The sequence below is a fragment of the Alosa pseudoharengus genome, unplaced genomic scaffold (assembly GCF_046254945.1).
Source record: "Alosa pseudoharengus isolate Yale_2024_CS ecotype anadromous, Long Island Sound unplaced genomic scaffold, YU_APseudo_1.1 YU_APseudo_1.1_scf_7, whole genome shotgun sequence".
In the NCBI taxonomy this organism is placed as follows: Eukaryota; Metazoa; Chordata; class Actinopteri; order Clupeiformes; family Clupeidae; genus Alosa; species Alosa pseudoharengus.
Window position 1 is genome coordinate 19,052,816 of NW_027468859.1, and position 16,151 is coordinate 19,068,966.

Sequence of the window (16,151 nt, forward strand, 5' to 3'; positions counted from 1 at the left end):
TTATATATCATAAAGATTGAGGATGCCAAGGTTTGACAACATTGACGTTCTGGTGACTTCTAATTTTGACCTCATGTCCCAAAATGCCCAGGAATAGTTGATGAGATTGGTTGTACTATCACTAAGATCTACTGTATGTCCTGTCAAGCATTCCAGGAACCACAATGCACAAAAGGATGTGTTCACTTGGCTGGACACCTTGGCTTGGTTCATACCAAATACTTTGGCTACAGTAGGTGACAGAGGTTCAGCAAAACATGAGTTAAAGTGCAGAGGGGGAAAAATTTTTCCTATGTTCCCCGCTCGGGGTTAGAGTTAGGGTTATGGTTAGGGTTTTAAAAAAGGGTCGCTTTGTATGGGACCGGGGAACATAGGACCCGGGGAACATACAGTAGGTACACTCCCCCTATTGCAGTTACTATGATAGTACTGCACTTCATAATCTAGTCTGGATGTCAAGATGTGCAATACATCCAATAATCTGGTACAATTAGGAAAGAAGTTACAAAGATTTGATATGCCAGATGCTAAAATGAGAAGCATCAAATAACAGTCCCTCAGAATAAACCATACAACACCATTACTAAACAGCTATCATTATTTGTCAACAGCTGTCACTATCAAACAGTTCCTCAGAATAAAGCATACAAGTATTAATTATTAGTTATTACCTTGAGACCTGTACAGACAGTAACATCTATTCTTGGACTACGCACACTAACAGAGAGGTGCACTCAATTGTGTCTGGACTTGGCCAAAAAGTCCAGCTACAAAAACTGGCTACCTCCTCCTAGAGAAATGCTCACAGATTGAATAACAAGAAATTAAAACAAACTGTCCATTCCAAGATGCAGAACTGAGAGATACAGAAAATCACCAATCTCATACAGTACATGTGCGGACTCTTGAATGACAACGGATTGTAGATTTCACTCATTTGACATATTTTAGCCTATGTTTTAGTATATAATGTAATGTAATAATATAATTAGTATATATGTATATAATATGATATTTTTTAAAAATATGTTTTTAGTGTAATAGCACAAATAATTCAGTATTTATGATGACAGTTGCTTGTATGTTTTTTATAAACCTGCAATAAGGCTGATACTCAATAAACTAAACTAAACTATGTATCATTTAAATCTAAAACCGTCAACCGCAAAAACATACAAAGAATACATTTTGTACACTGTATTATGCATGTTACATAAGTGAAAAATAATATGGTCAACTCAGCTGGTATCATGTCATGCCTTTTTAAATAACCTACAGTAGGTGCTACCTAGACATAGATGCTATGGAGTAAAGACATCACATTTTAAAAAGAAAAAGTAGAATTACTTGTACATGTACGTACATGAAAGTAAATGTATTGCCTTACCTTGTGCTCAGCTTGCCACAATCTAAATCACACACTGCAGAGTCTGAATGATAAAATGTCTGTACCTGGTCGCTACCTTGAACTGTTCCTATGAGATTGCACAAGTCTACGTACGGGCGGTCTGTCACGTTGACATCTGCAAATGATAAATCAGAAACATGAGGAAAAAAGTCTGTGTCAAGAGTTTGGGTACATACCATTCAATGATTAACAGTGCTGAGATAAGTAAGAATTTTGTCCAAATCAGAGCTTTTGATTCTCCATCGGTCTAACAAATAAGACTGGTGAATACATGTTATAGTCTGGCCTTTAGAACATAGCTCACATTGCTACATTTGTTATTTGATTGACCCATTACAGTCAACCTTATTCTTTAACAGCTGATTTGTACTATTGTAGTGATTTATTATCTTTTTATTAATCGTTTTATCTTCCTAAATGTTAAAGTGCAAGAATCTGCCACTTTTTAAAGTATGTTTACTAATTTCAGTATTATCTTCAAATTAAAGCTTGATATAATATCATGGGTATCAGGTCATGTGAATGTATATAGTACCAACAGACACCTGTTAACATCTCAGCAAGCTTCTGTCAGTGACAATTAGTAACTATTGGTAATGCTCTGATGAAGGCCTTGCGGCCGAAACGTTGACATGTTTAATCTCTTGACTAGGCCAAAATAAGAAAGGTGAAATAGAGATGAGTTCTGTTTATGAAGACTGTCTGTGCTAACTCATTACCCCTGGGCATTTACTGTGGTAATTGTTGGTAATGTTTGCAAGGTTGGTTAAGTAGTTTGGTAGTTAGTTTTAGAACAAAACTCCATAATGCTTACTTTTTTGCAGTCTGCATATCATCATTTTATCAGTTTTTTTTTTATTATAGGCAATTGTGCTTATGTTCTGTACATGCTGTGCAGATTCATTTGGAGGAATAGATTTATTCCAGAATATTTAGGTGGATTAGTGTCCAGGTTCATCTCAAAAGGCTTCACACCAGAGCTCAGATTTGAAATAATTTTTTATTGAAAACAGTGTCAAAGATCCACAAGACATAGAAACTTACACAGTTATTTTTTTACAGTATTTGCATGATAAATACGTAATCTGTCCCAAAACAATGCTTATCTAAATATAATGTTCTACATATAACTTTTTCTGACTTATATACAAATGCTGTGCAAAAATGTTACCTTACACATGACAGTTCAATAACTTAAAAATTGATTTACAACAGGCAGCACGTAATCAACACAACAAGGTTTTGTTAACACAAGATCAACAATCATACCCTCACACCCACTATCTCACGAATATCATGGAGACCAAGATACAAAATAACCTCTCTCCTGAAACATGAATAGGTTAAAACTTCCCAGACACTGCCTTGTGACGAATATCTCCTATATATGTGACTTTTCAGGACAATCTAACACAAAACATGGAACTGTGACGGTCATATCAGCTTCAGTGACCCCCCAGCAGCCTATCATCCTTGGCGCCGTCCAAGCTGCCGCCCAGGCTCTGGTGTTCACCGTGCAACGTGTTGAGCTGGTTCTGGGCCACGGTGTCCAGCTCCATGCGGGGGGTCCAGCTGGGTGGGCTGGAGTGTGGTGGTGCGGTGGCGCCGAGACCGTGGCGGTGGCGACCACCGCGACGGCCGCATCGCACCCTAGAACAGAGGAGGTAGAAAAGCTCGACCACACTGAGCAGCAGGGACACGCAGGCCACGCCCAGCATGAAGATGATGAAGATGGTCTTCTCGGTGGGTCGCGACATGTAGCAGGCCACCGTGAAGGGGCAGGGCGACTGGGAGCAGGAGAACATGGGCACCATGACGAAGCCGTAGAGGTAGTACTGGCCCACAATGAAGCCGATCTCCAGGAGGATCTTGAAGAAGAGCTGCGTCAGGTAGCTGCCGAGGAGCTGGCCCTTGATCCTCACATGGCCTTTGTCGTCGGTGTACTTCGGCGACTTCACGTTCTCTTCGTGCCTCTGGATCCGCTCGCGTAGCTTGTTCTCCTTGGAGATGATGTGCATGGCGTGGCCGAGGTACATCAGGGTCGGCGTGGAGACGAAGATGATCTGCAGCACCCAGAACCGAATGTGGGAGATGGGGAACTGCCAGTCGTAACACACCTGCTCGCAACCAGGTTGCTTGGTGTTGCACACTAAATTAGAATGTTCATCATCCCACACTTTTTCTGCCCCGGCACCCAGAACCATGATTCGGAACAAAAATAGGACGGTCATCCATACTTTTCCAATGACTGTGGAGTGGTTATTGACTTCTTCCAGCAGCTTTGAAAGGAATCCTAAATCCCCCATTTTCTGTTATGTTCAGTTTCTCCTATTTAAAATCAAACAAAATAGCATTAGTCTGCTGTCAGTGTTACCTATACTTTTTGTGTGATAAAATTCAAGCATTAATTCTACAGCTTCTACAGAGATTCTACAGCAAACAACCGTCTGAAGAATTACAGCTATCCATTCTTATAGAAAAATTGAGTACAAAAAAGCAACAATCAAATCCCATTTACTAGTTTAAATTGAAGATCAACAACTTTTTCAAAGACACATTTGCTGATAATGGTAACCCATGTGGCTCCAGTATAATTAAAAAAAAAAAAACGGTCACAGTGATGGTGCAACAAAACCACAATTATCATTAAACTTAGACAAAAGTTTTTTGGACTTTTTTGAAAAAAGAAGAGATATTTTTTCTTATGGTCTTTGGAAAGTAATAACATGATTACCCCTAATTGTAGAAATCAACAGGCTTCAATTGTCAGTGAATAAGGCAACTCATATTTTTTTGTACCTTACCTTGAGCTGAAACAAACTCTTTCCTCCAGCACAGCTTCAACCCAACTAATCACCTGCTGGGGTTGAACCTTGAGTTTTGGCCCTCGTCAATCTTGCGAAATCCTCAGAATATAGCTAACTGTCACGTCTGATCAGCAAAAGAGAGGCTGGATTTTGAACAGACTTTCTCCCCATGGATCATTAATAATTGACAGAGTTATGTATGACATTTCTTTCTTGTATGAAGCAAAGACACCACATTTATCTATACCGCCACATTTATCTATATCTTAGCAGGATAACAGAAAAATTCATTTTATTTATGAGTCTTGGACCACAAGCATTGGTTAACTAAGTTGTCAGTCACTCATTTCGTCTATGGTTTAATGATTATGTTCCCAATGCTGTACAGAGGCTCACTCATTTACCTTGAGTACTTTACAAACTTACAAACTTACAAAAAAACTTACTTGTCATCATTCCAAGTGCGTTAACAGACTCTGACCATGACCAGAGGTCTGTATAGTAACTCTTTATAGAAATACGTGAACACCCTAATATGATTTCAAGTGAACACACACTCAAGATCATAATCCATTCGTAATCCAAATGCATGCACTTTATTTGAAAATATGACATTACACAAACTTCCACTCAAACATATACAGTACCTTATGAATGATGAGGAAAAAAGTAAACAAAACAAGCAGTCAAAATTGCTGTCTGCTCTGTTATGCAATTCATGCAGCTAATAGAAAGAACAGCCTATGTTTACAATACACTTTGGGCTACTGAGGCACTGCCTCTGGACATGTGTCTAAACACTCAATCCAGACACGCGACCTCCTCTCAAGCAATGTTTACACTGGCGGGCGAGCGCATGGGAGTACCGCATGTTTGCGCAGACTGCTCTGCCACTCGGGATCAGATTTGCACCTCCTCCATGTTGCCGCTGTTGTCCTCGGACGTCACGCTCTTGGTGGCCTGCTCCTTCTTCTGCAGCAGCTCCACGTCCCTATTCAGCCAGTTCTCGATCACTCCTTGCTCCTTGGCCTTGAGGTCCCGCCGCTCTAGCACGGGCGTGACGGGAGTGACCGTGTAGTCCTGCCGCCGATTCAGGCACTCCTTGATCTTCTTGACCGTCAGGTAGACCATCTCGACCACGTTGAGGAGCAGCGATATGGACGCCACCACCAGCATGAACCAGATGAACACTGACTTCTCGGTGGGCCGGGACAGGAAGCAGTCCACCTCGTGCGGGCAGGGGAACTTGCTGCAGACATAGCGGGCGTGCAGCGTGATGCCGTACAGGTAGTACTGGCCCAGGATGAAGGCCACCTCCAGGAGGATTTTCATGAAGAGGCTGATAATGTAGCTCCGCAGGAGGCGTCCGCGAATGCTGACCTTGCCGTTGTCCTTGCTGTACTTGGGCACCTTATAGCCCTTCAGGAGGAACAAGTTGACCTGCTGATCTGGGACCTGCTTGCTCATTCGGGCACGAGTCCTCTTCTCCACGTGGACCACGTGCAGCACGTGCCCGAGGTATACCAGCGTCGGTGTGGAGACCGAGAGGATCTGCAGCACCCAAAAGCGCACGTGCGAGATGGGGAAGGCGTCGTCGTAGCAGACGTTCTCGCAGCCCGGCTGGTTGGTGTTGCAGACGAAGTCGGACTGCTCATCTCCCCAGACCTTCTCGGCGCCCGCCCCCAGGACCAGGATGCGGAAGACAAACAGCACGGTCAGCCAGATCTTCCCGATCACCGTGGAGTGGGCCTGCACCTTGTCTAGCAGCCGGCCAAGGAAGTCCCACTCACCCATATCCAGTTCAGCTGTTTTAATTGTGGGAACACCTGCAGGGGGGTTGAGAGGAGGGGGAGAAACAGGAAAGAGAGAGGGGGACATACAGAGAGATGTAGAAAGAGGAGAAAGAAAATGTTGTAATTTTAACAGATAAGGGATGGTAACTGGGAACACACTGACCTGCAATCTCATTTTCTGCCCTATGTTTATTTAATTTGAAGGGTTCTGCACCTCAAGGATGACATAATCAAGTCTCTTGCACCAAAATTTCTGCTGATTGATAAAACCAGGATTCATGGCTATCTTGTTTAAGAACAGCTAGTTCAAATCTGGTGTAAATCAAGGCTTTAGTCTTGTTGAAACCCAAACATTTTCTAATTGTGTTAACATAATCTAAAACTTCCCAGAAACTGCCAAGCGAAATGGGACTTTGAAGTATCGTACAGCCACATTTATAACTACATTAAAAAGGCAAAAATAGAGTTCTTAGAATACATAGTTATACATGCACATGTTTATTCTTGAAGTATCCAAGTATCCATTGATATATATTGAGGCTTTAATCCATAAAGAAAGCGATGCTAAAAGAAGATGTGTAAGATGTATAGATGTGAAGATGTATAACTCTCATTTCATCCAGTCTGGTTTCATGCTTAGGAAACTGACTTTTAATGAATCATTACTATTTTTAAATAAACTATATTTCTTGACTGCAAATTCAATGCCTTGCTTGAAAATCCTAATGAACATTTGAATAGAGTAACATACAATATACAATATTTATATTTCAGAGTGTTAAGTTAGTCATCTGCCTTTGTGATACCAATTGTGCAATCAATCCTATTTGGTCATACGTCATACTGTAATTTCCCAACTATTAGCCGGGGTTTATACATCAATTTAGCAAAATTTCTTCAGCTATGAGGTTAATAAACGGGCCAGTTAATATGGTATTAATATGGGTTTGTTTCTTTTAACTTGCATAAAACACTGTCCTGCGGCTTAAACATAATGTGACTAATACATAGGAAATTACTGTATAACTGTAAATAATGCACTACTAAGAGAAATACATATGATGTCATTGTCATAAACATCATTATGCACACATACATGTACATACAGACTATTTAGAAATACTTTTTTTATGCTTACCTAAGAGAGAAAGGTGAATGCCAGGTCTTGGCACAGGCTGTCTTGTCTTGCAGAGTGGCAGAAGACCGCGGGGATGAAGTGGATAAGGATATTCTTGCTGTGGCTCCAGTCAAAATAAAACAAAACTACAACTCCCATAATGCTTGCCGTCATGTTTGTTATTTTATCAAACAGCTTGTGATCAGAACAGACACTCATCCCTTACATTGTGCACTATATTAGTGAATAACCACTATTCAGTGGCTTACTGTATAGGGCACTCTGTAGTATTTAAACAGACATTCCAAACACATGCATAGCCTTTTGTTGTATTTCTTTATAGCTGAAGCATAACTTCATAGCGATATTTCCATTCCTTATCTATCTATCTATCTTACTTTTCTTGAAGTTGTACATCAGTTCTTTCATTCTTTCATCGAATTGCCCTAATTATAAATATAATTCAGACTACACACAATTAAAATGTTAAAAACATCCAACAACATGTGAAGCATCAAACTTTTTTATTAAAGTTCTCCAAATTCTCATGACAGAAGCACAGAAGGGATTGATATCCTCCAGCCAGACTGCTATGGATCTACTGCCTTTACAAATACACAAATCAGACACTGATTGTGTTAAATCAGAGATCACTGGTATTGCCTAATGACACCACACCACTTTAAATATAGATTTTTATTTATGTATTTATTTTTTATGCCACTACCATTTCTGTTCATATGGAGTGCTCATGTGGATGTTAAATAGTTGTTTATAACACAACTGAATCTAGATGAAGTTCAAGTCAAACCAGCCTAAATAGTACAGTTTCTCAAAGAAACCACAATCAATCCAAAGAAAATCTACCTGATCGTTCTTTGAAATGACTTTGTCTTCTAAAGAGTAAAACACTCTTTCTCAAAACAACCTATCAATTCCCACAAATCACACCTACAGGAAAATAAATATGCAATATCCAAGGACTTGGAATTGTTTTTGCATGAAAGAAGAGAATTGTTGTTGTACCACTGCAAATTAACACTGTATGATGGTACAACAAGAGGCTTAAATCATAGAGGATTTTAAAAACACATAATACTTCACAACAGCCTCTATGGAATGGAAAGGGTGCGTAGTAAATTAACCATTTATCTGAACCTTTATGGAGATACCAGACTCTAGTCTAAAACTGGAGACGGTGGACTCTACCTAATTGTTCAGTGGAGCAACATAAGGATAAGTCATGGAGAACCATTCAAGCCTGGGTGGCGATGTCTGTCTCAGGCAGTGGTGGCCAGCATACGGGATCCCAGCGTCCACATCCACTCAGGAGCCCAATGGACCAGTCCAAGCTGCAGGAAAGTGTACGGGAAGAGAGAGAGAGAAAGTATGTGTGTGTGTGGTTGGTGTGTGTGCGTGTGTGTGTGTGTGTGTGTGGGGGGGGGGGGGGGGGGGATTATGGTTATTGGATTATTCTTTTACATGAGCATAAAGCCAACGCTTTATGCACATGTAAAAGAATCAAGTCATCTACAAGTCATCTTCAAGTCATCTACATACTGTTGTGCCTATGGCTGAAATGATTCCTTTATTTACCTGAATAAATTGATCAATGCTTTAATAATTTATCTATGTTTAATTCATAACTGTAAAGATATAAATGGGAAAAAAAAAGATATGCCGTGCCTCAACGCACTGTACCTGTAAGGAGTGTGGCCAGTAGCCAGTGGTCCGGTGGGAGACACCCAGAGTGGACACCGCATGGCGGGCGTAGACCTGAGCTGGAGGGACCAGCCAGCTGCTTGTGATCTCCCGACCCCCCTCCTCGGGTGCCTGCAAGGCCACGCGACAAGGGAACAAGCTCTGTACAAAGATGCCCCGGTGGCCAAACTCGTAGTGTAGTGCACGACTGAAGTAGTCCAGGTAAGCCTGACAAGAGGGGAAGTGCAGAGTAGTTAGGGCAGGAGACTATGTGCTCAGAAGCGTTTCATTTCACACAGGAATTCCGAAGGGATTTGTGTGTAAACTTCAACAGCAAACAAAGCTGAGTGCTAGGCTGACCTTGCCTGTCCCTTCAGAACTACAAGCCTTATAAAATTCCACATTCAGGGAAATTGGTCGCAACCACTCACAGAGGTTACCTCCGTGGCAGTCAAGCACTTTTGTGTTCAAACTCTTCAAGCTAATTTAAAGTTGGAATGCCTTTAGGACGTTTACATAGATATTGCTCTTGCTTCTCTGGGAATTCAGACTCTGTATACCGGTACATTCTGTGCCATGAATACATTCGTGTTAATGACTGTAAGGTGTAAGGTTGTAAATGAAAGGCAAATGGTTGTTATCTGTGATCTGACTGTGAGATCTGTGTGGAATGTGGATGCTCTTTGTCAAACACCAATGCATGAAAAACTCTTAATACATAATACAATCCAACATGAACACATATATCATTAAAATCTGTTTGTGGTTTAAGAAATGCAAACGCTGGTGTTTGGACTGTTTGTTACATTCGGTTTGTAATAGCTCATTTCCATGACGAACCAAAATTGAACTGCGGCCATCTAGACATTGACCTTGGTCCAGTCTTAGACACAGAGACAAACAAAGTCTTACGCTTCTCTGCAGACACCTGTGTTTAATCCCATAATGGAAACACGCCTTAGGTTTAAGATTAGAACAATGCCTGTAATCAGAGACTCTAATCTTCTTACAAAACTGACCGTGGATGCTGAGAGTACTGCCTTGTTGGGGAGGGGTCGACTACAGGCCCCCGAGGAGATGTTTACCACTGCCCCCCGTCTCCTCTCCACCATCCCAGGTAGAGCCAGGCGTGTCACCAGGCTGGCTGCAGTGATGCTCCTGTTCAGTGCGTCCCATAGCCTTCCCTCCGACAGGTCCGTGAAGCACTGACGGAGGTTCAGAGAGGTGTCCAGACTGTTTACCACAAAGCCCACGTCCTTGTCCCTAATAGCGTCTTGGATGGGTTTGCAGACAGACTGACCGCGGCAGAAATCTGCCTCGACCAAGATGGCCTCCACACCATAGACTTCAGAGAGGCCCTTGGCTGTGCTGGTCAGACTTCTGATATCAGAGCTGATCAGAATAATATTGATGCCATACTTGGCCAGCTCCTCGGCATATGCTACTGCCAGTGTCTCGGATGACCCTATGTCAAAGAAAGCAAGAAAAGGTTTGGGCACAGATTTAGACAGAGAGATAGGCTAGATGGGCCAATGCAATTTATGCAGTGTGAAACGTGTTTCATCAAATCAGTCTGATGTTAAAACAAGAAGAGTATTAACAGCACAAAACAACCAACAGCCTACTCACCATAAATGACAGCCCATTCTCCATATGACCGCACAAGGTCTCTGTTATTGACTAGTCGAGGTATAAAATGAAGTCTAAGCAGTCTATAACAGTCCCGAGTTACAATGACCGCTTTACTGGCTGTGTACAATGCTCCGACCAGGGCTAGAGTCTCTACATAACAATTGCAGGACCGCGCAATTTCTCTGTACAAAAGGTGAAAGCTGTCCACCGCAGCCATAGCTGTCACGAGTTTAGGTTTAACTGACTGGCAAATTAGGAATTATCCCACTACAGCGCGTGTACTACACTACAAACTATACTGTACCCTACTAGCTCATCAACCTATACGTACCTCTACGTATTTAAACACTGGATTAAAGTTGTTGTTGTAACGCAAAAACTATAAGGTGACAAACTGCAGCTATAGGCTTCACAAGGGCTTGCGCATCCCATACCGGAAGAGATTTTGACAAACAAAACCACGTGACCTTTCGGGGAAACCTACTTAAAGTCGCAGACACTAATAAAGCACAATGTTGCTGCTGTACTTACTATTACCCAACACTATTTACTGTATTTTGTACGGTGTACTGTATTATTGCATCATTTTAATACGTCTCTCTCTTCCTTCTGAATGGTTACTTAGATGCAAACTTGGGCAAACGTAGATGCCAACTTGGATTTCCCACAATTCCACGCGCCATGCTGTTTCCATAGAGACTACAGTCGATACAAGGAAGCTAGTGGTACCTAACCTGTACCAGAGAATGTCTAATAAGGGGGCTCTGCCTGTACCTAACATCGTTCGTCTACATTAATGACTGTTATTTCAGCACAGCTTCAGAATCTGCCCTTATCGCTTGAAACATCTTGACTGCCTTAATCGTTGTTGTTATAGTAGGCTTAAACTGGGAGAGTGTAAGCAAGCTGGCTAGGCTCCTGGGCTAGCTACTGCACATTACCACAACTAAATAACGCAACCTAACGTTAGCTAAGGGTTGCAAATCAATTATAGTAATTGCTGTTTGGATGCTGTTTGCTGGCTCGAGTCACTGCATGGAAAATACATAAGTTGGGTAGGTTGCGCATGTCATAAAGCTGACCTTCTTTCGTTGGTAGCAGCACAAACAGGACTGACTACCTCTACCTCTGTGCAAGTGGTCTGTCTGCCTGTGGTTGTCCTCGGTTACTCTTTAACGTAGCAGCTAGCGAAATAATAGTGAACTTGATTGATTTCCTGAGTACTTCTTGGTGTTTGGAGCATAAAGTTTGACAGTAAACCTACACGAATGAGGCTTGTCAGGTCAGGCCACCCTCCCCTCTACTAGATAATGTCAAAATATGTTCAAATTGTCCACTGACTCCTTAGGCATTAGACAGGCATGTCTCAGTTCTCGGCGGACGACGAGGCGGAACTGCAGTCTCTCCTGAGGCAGCTACTGAAGAGCACCAAAGACCGCATCTCTGGAGCTCCATCTGTGGAGTGCGCCGAGGAGATCCTGTTGCACCTGGAGGAGACAGACAAGAACTTTCACAAGTGAGACGAGTCTCTGGCCGTTACAGCAGACAACTTTCAAGTGTGGAGAGATAGCCCGAATGGATAAAAGAAGCCCCCACGAGACAAATGAGCATGACGGGATAGAAGGCCATGCAACAAATTGTGATAGATAGATAGATAGATAGATAGATAGATAGATAGATGCAGGGTGCGATTTGTAGGGGGGGATGGTGAGGATTTCCCACCCTTTGGTTTTCCTATCCCTACCTCTGCTAAATTATTTTTATCGTCGGGGGGGACAACATTTATTCAGGATTCAGTGAAGCATAATAATGTTTTAGAACCTTCAAAATTAGAAAACTGATGCAACTGAGATGGAGGACAACTGCACGTAGAGTAGAACGTAGGCCTATTGTCCGAAGGAACTTACATTAAATGAGGAGATATTTGCTGAATGCCACAAAAAGTGTAGTTTGCGGAGGATGAACGTATGAGCGTATATGCATACGATAGATAGACAGACACTTAATTGTTCTAGAAGGAGATTTAGGAATAGGCATACCAAAATTCATTCCTAACTTCTAGTTGGATCATGATGTTTATGAATGGTCCAAGTCCAAGTAAGCTTTTAGTAAAAATGTACAAAACTTGTCTACACTTTCTTAGTCATTATTTTCATCAACGACAGTAACGTAGTGCTCGGATCCTGTATTTAAAAAGCCAAAATTGTTTGCCATTTTTAATTAGTTTATGCAAAACTTCATTCACTCATGGGCGCTTGTTACATTTTATTGAGGTCTTTAATCTGGGTGTTGGCTGCTGTTTGCCAATCTAAATTAAAGTGGCTGGAATGTTTGACACTCTCATTTGACTTTTCTTAATTAGTCCCCTGTCGTCTAATGGTTTATTTGCTTGGCTCAGGAAGCACTGATCTCACTTGTTCTCTCTGTCTGTGGTCCAGCTATGAGTTTGTTAAGTACCTGCGGCAGTATGTGGAGAGCAGCCTTGGAGCTGTTATTGATGAGGAGTCCGAGAACTGCGCCAAGGAAGAGGGCCATGCCATCGGCACGGGACAAGACACACTCGTGCATGCTGTGACGAGGAAGACCAGAGAGTCTGTGGAGTATGTCAACTCATTCAGTTACTTACATTCATTCATATAGTCTCGTAAGTAAGAGCACAAGGCTGAGGACGCTGTAATAGGCTACTACTGGCTTTCAAATTGGTCTGGAACTCGTGATATGGTGGTAGTATTAGCGTAGTGGTTAAGGAGCTGGGCTAGCATGCAGTTGCCTGAAAAGCTGTGGGTTCAATTCCCAGCTCCCACCATTGTGCCCTTGAGCAAGGCACTTAAAACCACAAGTTGCTAACAGAAAAGGGAAGTTGTGCAGACAGACAGACAAAACTTGTAATATAATTGACATATCTAAGTTGCTTTGGATACAATCATTTGCTAAATGAATACATGTAAATGTAATAAGGATGTTATGAGACAGTGAGGCTTTCAAACTCTATGAAACAGATAACAGTATTTATCAATATAATATATTTCTTCTGCATGCATATCCTATGGCCTTCACAGCCTAATTCTTCATTCTTAATTTCCGGCAGATACAAGCAGATGATGCAGACCCTGAAGAACACCATGATGGTGGTGGTGGAGTCGCTCATCAACAAGTTTGAGGAAGACCAGCTGAAGAAGGAGGAGATGCACCGCAAGAGCCAGCGTGAGCAGTCCAGCAGCCACTACACCGACAACTGCTCTGACAGCGACTCCTCCTTCAACCAGGTAGGCCTGTATGTCTGTCTCTCTGCCTGTCTAGCTGTCCGTCTCTTTGTCTGTCTGTCTGTCTGTCTGTCTGGCTCTTTGTCTGTCTGTCTGGGCACCTGACTATGCACAACTTCCCTTTTCTGTTAACATTTAGACAGGGTTCTGCAACACTAGAAATATCACTGCAATATCACTGAAATATAAATGCATTAGCTATTGGATTCTAAATGTTGATCTACACTAACAGTGTACGTTGTTCTATAAGGCGGTGAGGCTGACAGAAGCTCGCATAATGCACATATCTTATGGTGCGTGTAGAATATTGGTGGTTTCCAATATATTATTGTCTTTTTGTCTCAGCCAAAACAGACGAATGAGACAGGATGTTTATTGTAACCAGACAGAATGTTTCCACCTCAAGTGGTGTATTTAATTAATAGTTTCCCCCTCACAAGACATTTACATTGAAAAGATAATTCGGAGAATCCGCCCAGGAAGGCCATATTTGGGCTTCCCTTCCACCATTTGCTCCCCCCGATATGACTCCAGACAGACACCTGTGGAGAACCTATTGTTTTCATATTCAGTCCCTATATTTAACTACTGATTTATAATTTCAAGTGCTTTTTGTGCCTTGGCTTTACTAGTAGCATTGTATCCTGAGTGCTGTGCATGGCTACACTCTGCTGTAACATTCAGAATAAAGAACTTTTACTTCGCCCGCCAGCTTCAAGATTTTTACCTGCTCTATATACAGTAGCTAACTCTATTGGATTAACATTGGATTTTACATCAACTCATTGTGTCTTCATTTGGAATTATAACATGACTTTTCTAGCATTCTTCACATGTTAATGAAAGACCTTCACTGTACTTGCAAATGGCCTCTTGCAGGTTAGCAATGTTCTTTTATCATTTCGCTTCGATAATTCTTCAAATATCAGAGAGATTATTGTACATAAACCCAAAAAGGCCTGTTGATGGCTGACTTGATAATAATCATTTTAAAAGTTAATAAAATACTGTATGTTATACAAAATAGTGTAAAATCTCAGAGCAAAGAAGCATAGAGTGATTAGCACAAGTAAAAAATAAACACAATTCCTTCAACGAAACCTCATTTAATAATAAGCCAGAGTGTTGCAATGTGACTGTCTCCAGGCTAATTTAGAATTTGCTAACGTGGGCAAAAGCCATCTGAGGGAGAGAAGCACAGAAAAAGCGCCGTCACCAGCGAGTCCCAAACACCCCAATTCTCCAACATAAATACTAGTGTCACTTTAACGTGCACCTCAGTTGCTCTGGGGCTTCACACGGGGTGGAACGGTTTCTGGAACCGCTGCGTCTCTGTGTTGTATTGCTTATATTAGGCAGATGGGTGTTTTTTTTTTGCTCGCCTGGTGGTAGCGGAGTTGTGGTAGTGTGTATGCACTGCTGACTTGACAGATGCTTCCCTCTCCCTCCCTCAGACCTATGCCTTCATCAAGCATGAGCAGCTGCAGGTGATTGCTGACAAGCTGGACCCAAGCAGACCCAAGGAGGTACGCCCGCCGCCCTGTTCTATCATCACTTTCTCTCTGGGTTCAGTGTTTTTACTCTGAGAGAAAGCTTTGTGCTGGTAGATTTGTTTGGGACACTGTCTTTAACCTCTTGTTTAACCTCAATAAATAAAGTGTGTGTGTTTGTGTGTGTGTGTGTGTGTGTGTGTGCGTGTGTGTGCGTGTGCGTGTGCGTGCGCGTGTTAGTGTGTGTGCAACATGATTATAACTATAATGACTGCTATACTTCCTTCCTTTCTTGCCAGACAAAAAATGTGAATGTTTTTATACTCAATTTAATTAAATGTGTGTGTGTGTGTGTGTGTGTGTGTGTGTGTGTGTGCAGATGCGCTGGGAGGCCCTGCAGTCTCTGTGCTGTGCTCCCCCCTCTGACGTACTAAGCTGTGAGAGTTGGACTGGCCTGCGCAGAAACCTGTCCGCAGCCCTCGCCGACCCTGACCCTGACCTGAGTGTACGACACACACACACACACACACACACACACACACACACACACACACACACACACACACACACACACACACACACAAACCTATATTGCAGCCCTCAATGACTATGAACTTAATATGGACCCAGATGATTAACACACACACACACACACACGCTTACACGTCATATGTAGTTGACCCTGAATGCCCTCTCCCACAGACACGTTCAACACATAAACTCACACTAAACTAGGAATAAACTTCCTCAACCCAGCCACCACCTCCTGACCTTGTAAAAACTAACACACAGACTCACATCATCAACTCTCACACACTCTCACTTCCTCTGGCCTTCTGTCTCTCACACAATCACAGACACACACACACACACACACACACACACATACACATATAATTATGCACATTTCTTTGTCGACTTTCACATATGCAACTCTTCC

At 42.2% G+C, this 16,151-nt stretch overlaps 4 protein-coding genes across 4 annotated transcripts in view; 1 reads left to right on the top strand and 3 right to left on the bottom strand.

The window, feature by feature from the left end:
* Window positions 1-2,430: 2,430 nt before the first annotated feature.
* LOC143109163 (gap junction Cx32.2 protein-like) lies at window positions 2,431-3,714 on the bottom strand. The gene has a single exon (XM_076271811.1). The coding sequence runs from the start codon at window positions 3,712-3,714 to the stop codon at window positions 2,854-2,856; it is 861 nt and encodes a 286-aa protein (XP_076127926.1). The 3' UTR covers window positions 2,431-2,853.
* A 1,171-nt stretch (window positions 3,715-4,885) lies between these two features.
* On the bottom strand, window positions 4,886-6,009 carry gja11 (gap junction protein, alpha 11). Its single transcript, XM_076271812.1, has one exon. It carries the CDS (start codon window positions 6,007-6,009, stop codon window positions 5,116-5,118), a length of 894 nt encoding a protein of 297 aa, XP_076127927.1. The 3' UTR covers window positions 4,886-5,115.
* A 1,623-nt stretch (window positions 6,010-7,632) lies between these two features.
* hsdl1 (hydroxysteroid dehydrogenase like 1) lies at window positions 7,633-10,880 on the bottom strand. The gene is made up of 4 exons (XM_076271839.1): window positions 10,456-10,880; window positions 9,846-10,291; window positions 8,827-9,054; window positions 7,633-8,477 (listed from the first exon to the last, which is right to left on the bottom strand). Exons 1-4 carry the CDS (start codon window positions 10,673-10,675, stop codon window positions 8,406-8,408), a joined length of 966 nt encoding a protein of 321 aa, XP_076127954.1. The 5' UTR covers window positions 10,676-10,880; the 3' UTR covers window positions 7,633-8,405.
* Window positions 10,881-11,207: 327 nt separating this feature from the next.
* Window positions 11,208-16,151, top strand: part of tbc1d32 (TBC1 domain family, member 32) — a 68,102-nt gene continuing 63,158 nt past the window's right edge. The window contains exons 1-6 of the mRNA XM_076272830.1: window positions 11,208-11,513; window positions 11,807-11,974; window positions 12,897-13,058; window positions 13,547-13,724; window positions 15,176-15,247; window positions 15,591-15,716. Coding sequence (XP_076128945.1) covers window positions 11,820-11,974; window positions 12,897-13,058; window positions 13,547-13,724; window positions 15,176-15,247; window positions 15,591-15,716 — 693 coding nt within the window. The 5' untranslated portion in view covers window positions 11,208-11,513; window positions 11,807-11,819. The remainder of the gene's footprint in view (window positions 11,514-11,806; window positions 11,975-12,896; window positions 13,059-13,546; window positions 13,725-15,175; window positions 15,248-15,590; window positions 15,717-16,151) is intronic.

What these genes read in the sequence shown, in the direction of transcription:
- LOC143109163 (XM_076271811.1), bottom strand. Translation starts at nt 3,714, where the DNA reads ATGGGGGATTTAGGATTCCTTTCAAAGCTGCTGGAAGAAGTCAATAAC.
- gja11 (XM_076271812.1), bottom strand. Translation starts at nt 6,009, where the DNA reads ATGGGTGAGTGGGACTTCCTTGGCCGGCTGCTAGACAAGGTGCAGGCC.
- hsdl1 (XM_076271839.1), bottom strand. Translation starts at nt 10,675, where the DNA reads ATGGCTGCGGTGGACAGCTTTCACCTTTTGTACAGAGAAATTGCGCGG. An exon ending in AGAATGGGCTGTCATTTATG is followed by an intron (nt 10,292 to 10,455) that starts GTGAGTAGGCTG and finishes TCTTTGACATAG; the next exon opens with GGTCATCCGAGACACTGGCA. An exon ending in CAGTACTCTCAGCATCCACG is followed by an intron (nt 9,055 to 9,845) that starts GTCAGTTTTGTA and finishes CCCTCTTGTCAG; the next exon opens with GCTTACCTGGACTACTTCAG.